Here is a 5,427-nt window from a genome sequence, read left to right as displayed (position 1 = left end):
GACTATATAAAAACAAATTGCAGAGCTACAGAACCCACAAAGTGACAGAGAGAAACAAATCTCCCACTGAAGGCAGCCTGGCAGGCTGACAGGAAGCATCTATCACACTGAGTTGGGAGCCGAGCACAGTCCTGTGTGAGCCACATGGACCCAGACCCGGTGTAGCCCTGACCAAAAAGCAGTGGCATAGAGAGTCTGGAGCAGAATTCAGGAGAGTGAATCACTACCAGCTATGGAGGTTTTCAGACTACTCAACCCATAAACACCAAAGAGAAAGTAAAAGGTCAGTAGGGAATTCTGTTGGAAATGGGTAGAGAAGAATGCAGTACAGACTCTGTCCCCTGGGTGAGAGCTGTTCAGTGGCATGGTAGCTGCAGCTGCTGCCACATGGCTGTCTCCAGAGTTCCTGGGCTGCAGATCGAGGGGGACCAAGTGACCAAGGGTAATTAGTCTTACTTTGACCTGCTTGAATATGGGTGGCTGTTTTGGGTTATGTCCTGGAGTGTGTGGCCAATGTGCCAGAGTTTATGGTGTCTGTAGAAAAGGTGCTCTCCTCAGACCACAATGCAAAACCCCCAATGACTTGGGAGACAGTTCTCTCTACTCTGGAAGCAGAGTTCCACCATAGCAAAGACCTCAAAAGTCGAGAAATTGACTGACAAGATGAGCAAGCAGAGGAAGTACAATGGGACCATAGAATCCTTTTTGGGGGACAAAAAGCATCAAAACATGGAACCAGAAGAAGAAAACAAAGTCAAAATTCCTGCATCAAAAGCTTCCAAGAAAAAATATGACTAGGTTACAGGCCATAGAGGAGCTTAAGAAGGATTTTGAAACTCAAGTAAGAAAAGTGGAGGAAAAATTGAGAAGAGAAATGAGAATTATGCAAGAAAATCATGAAAAGTAAGTCAACAGGCAGCTAAAAAAGACCCCCAAAATACTGAAGAAGATAAAACTTTAAAAAATAGACTCTCACAAATGGCAAAAGATGTCCAAAAAGCCAATGAGGAGAAGAATGCCTTAAAAAACCAAATTGGACAGATGGAAAAAGAATTTTAAAAGCTCACTGAAGAGAATAATTTCATCAAAATTAGATTGGAGCAAATGAAAGCAAATGACTTTATGAGAAATCCAGATAATATAAAACTGGGGTGGCTAGGTGGCACAGTGAGTAGAGCATTGGCCCTGAAGTCAAGAGGACTTGAGTTCAAATCCAGCCTCAGACCCTTGACACTTACAAGCCATGTGACCTTGGGCAAGTCACTTAACCCCAATTGCCCTCCAAAAAAAGGCAAAAATAAAAGATACTATAAAACAGATCCAAACAAATGAAAAAATAGAAGACAATGTGAAATACCTCATTGGAAAAAACCACTAACCTGGAGAATAAATCCAGGAGAGATAATTTAAAAATTATTGGACTACTAAAGAGCCTAGAAATCATCCTTCCACAAATTCTCAAAGAACATTGCCCTGATATTCTAGAACCATATGACAGAATAGAAATGGAAAGAATTCACCAATTACCTCTTGAAAAAGATCCCAAAAAGAAAACTACTAGGAATATTATAGCCAAATTCCAGAAATCCCAAGTCAAGGAGAAAATATTACAAAGTATCAGGAAGAAACAATTTGAGTATTGTGGAAACACAATCAGGATAACACAAGATCTAGGCAAATCCAACATTAAGGTATTAAAAGGCTTGATATTCTGGAGGTCAAAGGAGGTAGGATTAATACCAAGAATCACCTACCCAGCAAAACTAAGTATAATGCTTCAGGGGAAAATATGGTCATTCAATGAAATAGAGAACTTTCAAGTATTCTTGATGAAAAAACCAGAACTGAACAGAAACTTTTACTTTCAAATACAAGAAACAAAAGAAACATGAGAAGGTAAACAGGAAAAAGAAATCATAAGGAACTTATTAAAGTTAAACTATTTACATTCCTACATGGAAAAATGATAATTGTAACTCATGAGACTTTTTTCAGTATGAGGATAGTTGAAGCAAATACATGTGTGTGTGTATATATACCTATATTTGTATGTGTATAGGAGGGTGCATGTATATATAAATACATATATGAGTATATGTATATGCATGTACATGTATACATAGACAGAGGGAACAAGATCAATTGAATAGGGAGGGATGATATCTAAAAAAATAAAATTAAGAAGTGAGAGAGGAATATAATGGGAGAGTAGAAAGGGACAAGATAGAATAGGGTAAATGATCTTATGTGAAAGAGGCAAGAGAAAACTGTTATAGTGGAGTGGAAGAGCAGGAAGGTGAAAGGGAATGGGTCACCCTCACACTCATTGAATTTGCTTAAGGAGGGAATAACATACACACTCAAGTGGGTATTTTACCCTAAAGGAAAGTAGGGGGAAAGGGGATAAGAGGGTGGGTGATAGAAGGGTGGGCAGATTGGGGGAGAGGGTAGTTAGAAGCAAACACATTTGAAAAGAGACAGGGTCAAAGTAGAAAATAGAATAAATGGGAAGCAGGATAGGATGGAGGGAAATATAACTACTATGGAAAACTTTTGTTTAACTACATTTGTACAACCTACATTGAATTGCTTGTCTTCCCAATGGGGGTGGGTGAGGAGGGCAGAAGGGAAATAATTGGGAAATCAAAGCTAAAAAAATGTTAAAAAATTGTTTTTTACATGCAACTGGGACAAAAGGTATACAGGCTCTGGAGTATAGACAACCATCCTGCCGTCCTAGAAAGTTAGGAGGGATGGGGTAGGATAAAAGAGAGAGGAGACTGGGGGAGGGGAATTCAGTAGCCTCTATATCTTGGGGTAGGGGCAAGGAAAAGATGGAAAGAAAGTTTGTAACCCCAAATCTTGTGGAAATGAATGTTGAAAATTAAAAATAAATTCTAAAAAAGATTTTTTAAATGCCTGACCTGAGTGTGTATACACATGTGTGCAAATCAATTGTTATCTGACCACTGAGGAAAGGTATAGTTGAGAGCACAAAGGAGGGAAGGTTAGGTCCTGCAGGGATGTACACTGGTCATTTGCTCACCTAGATCCTAACCCTATCTTCCCATAAATACCTTTGCCAGGGCTGCTCTGATTTCTCGGTTCTGTAGACTATAGATGTAAGGGTTTAGTGTTGGAGACACCACAGAGAACATGACTATGGACACAAGATCTTGATATTCCTCTGGACCTTCAGCTTCTCTTGGAGGCTGTAGGTAGACACTCAACACAGTTCCATAGAAAAGTATAACTACAGTTAGATGGGACCCACAAGTGGAAAATGCCTTGCGGAAACCCCCAGGGGCTCGAATCTGACAAACAGCAGCTCCAATGAAGATATATGAGGCCAAAATGCAAAGAGCAGGCAAAATGATTACAGAACCACCCTCAAATATAACCATCATATAGTTGAGGGAAGTGTCAGAGCAGGCAAGATGTAGCAAAGGATGGATATCACAGAAGAAGTATGGGAGAGCATGATTGCTACAGAAGGTGAGACGAGCAAGGAGGGCTGTGTGAAGCACAGAGTTCAGGGCTGTGCCCACTAACACAGCCCCCAGGAGCACCAAACATCGTGGCAGGGTCACCACAGTAGCATAGTGCAGGGGTTTGCATATGGCTACATATCTATCCCATGCCATGGCAGCTAACACATAGCTGTCCACATTGCCTGCCATCAGGAAAAAGAAGACTTGGGACAGGCAGGCTGAATAGGTGATGGTCTGGTCCCCTGTCAGCAGGGCATAGAGGAGCCTGGGCACTGTAGCAGAGGTGAAGCAGAGATCTGCCAGGGACAAGTTGACCAAGAGCACGTACATGGGTGTATGGAGGCGTGAGTCTGAGCCAACAGCAACAAGGATCAGCAGGTTCCCCAGGAGAGCTGCAAGGTATAGGGCCAGGAACAGTGGGAACAGGAGATCTTGGTGACTGGAGAAGGCCAGGAGGAGGAACTCATAGATGCTGGTCTGATTTTCCATTTTTATGTTGCTGCTGAGGTTGAACCTGGTTTGGGGAGGTGAGAGGATGGATTGAGAGTGTGCCACAGCTTATCCATTCACAACAGTGAATATTTAATCTCATTTTGGGTTTTAAAAAATATTTTTCATAGCCTTAAGAGATTTCAAAGAATTATTGGCTATGGAAGCATCATAGGAATAAGTGAATAAGCTCTAAAGAGCAGTAGTATCAAGTCATACACAACATATATGTTGTTAAGTCATGTTAGCAAAAAAAAATGTCTTTACATCTTTATTTTCCCAAATGGCCTACCACAGTGTCCCACACCTCTATTTTCCCTGGAATAGTTACCCATGCACCCACTCATTTCCAGAAGTCTGCTTAAATTCTAAATTTCCAGTTCTTTCTAGAATGTGCCATTTACTTTGATCTTCAACAAACTACCTCTAGAATAATTATCCTGTAAAGAAATACTACAGGCAGGAAAGGAGTGATGCTACCAGCTATGACTCAGACTCATTTCCTGCAGATCATCTTTATTCCTTCGGAGTCATTTGTCCCAAATCTTCTGGTGTTCTAGTCTTTACTTGAAAGATTATCTTCCCTGTCTCTGGGTGTCTGCAAAGATTCCCTCTTTGAGATGAGGAAAAGATTCTCTCTTCCCTCAATGCCCCTGAAATATGTTTGGATAAAAATAAAACTTAAACTAAATGCATTAACTCTGATTTACTGGAAAAACCCTTTTTGTTATAAAAAACTAGGGTTTCAGTCTTAAGTTAACCATTTGCCAGCTGTGTGACTCTTGGCAAGTCACTTAATATCTGAGCTTGCAAAATCATATTAAGACTTTCACCATTCTTTTGTAAGTTTGGTTAGAGTCTCAAATGAGATAATATGCATTTTCTATGTTCATTATGCATGTATATAAATATATGTGTATATGTGCATATATGTTATATATAAAAACACACCAAGGAGATGAAAGATAAACTGAAATCTCACATATATATGTAAATACAGACATATATACATGTATGTGAATGTATACACATCAGGTTTTTTTTGGATTAGAGGATCTGAAACAAAGAAACTGTCCCTTGTTTGGGGAATATCTAAACAAATTATGTTCTATGAATGCAAATGATAATACTTGGTTTTAAGATATGACAAATATGTCTAAAATTTATAGACCTGAGTCAAATTTATGAAAATGCAAGTCATTCTCCAATTGATAAATGATAAAAGGATATGAAAAGTTTTCAGATGAAGAAATTAAGACTATCCATCGTCACATTAAAATGCTTTAAATTGCTATTGATTAGAGAAACACAAATTAAAACAACCCTGAGGTACCACCTCACACCTATCAGATTTGCTAACATGACAAAGCAGGTAAATGATAAACATTGGAGAAGATAGGCATAAATAAGAACACTAAATGCATTGTTGATTTATTTGTAAACTGAT

General features: G+C 39.3%; 1 protein-coding gene across 1 annotated transcript; it reads right to left on the bottom strand.

The window, feature by feature from the left end:
• Positions 1-3,059: 3,059 nt before the first annotated feature.
• On the bottom strand, positions 3,060-3,980 carry LOC138159550 (olfactory receptor 1f45-like). Its single transcript, XM_069085901.1, has one exon. The coding sequence runs from the start codon at positions 3,978-3,980 to the stop codon at positions 3,060-3,062; it is 921 nt and encodes a 306-aa protein (XP_068942002.1).
• Positions 3,981-5,427: the final 1,447 nt, after the last annotated feature.

Source organism: Petaurus breviceps, unplaced genomic scaffold (assembly GCF_028583685.1).
Source record: "Petaurus breviceps papuanus isolate PSGF00001 unplaced genomic scaffold, PetGlider_PUasm1.0 176, whole genome shotgun sequence".
NCBI classification, from domain to species: Eukaryota; Metazoa; Chordata; class Mammalia; order Diprotodontia; family Petauridae; genus Petaurus; species Petaurus breviceps.
The sequence above is the reverse complement of the archived record's forward strand: the minus strand, read 5'-3'. Positions and strand labels throughout refer to the sequence as shown.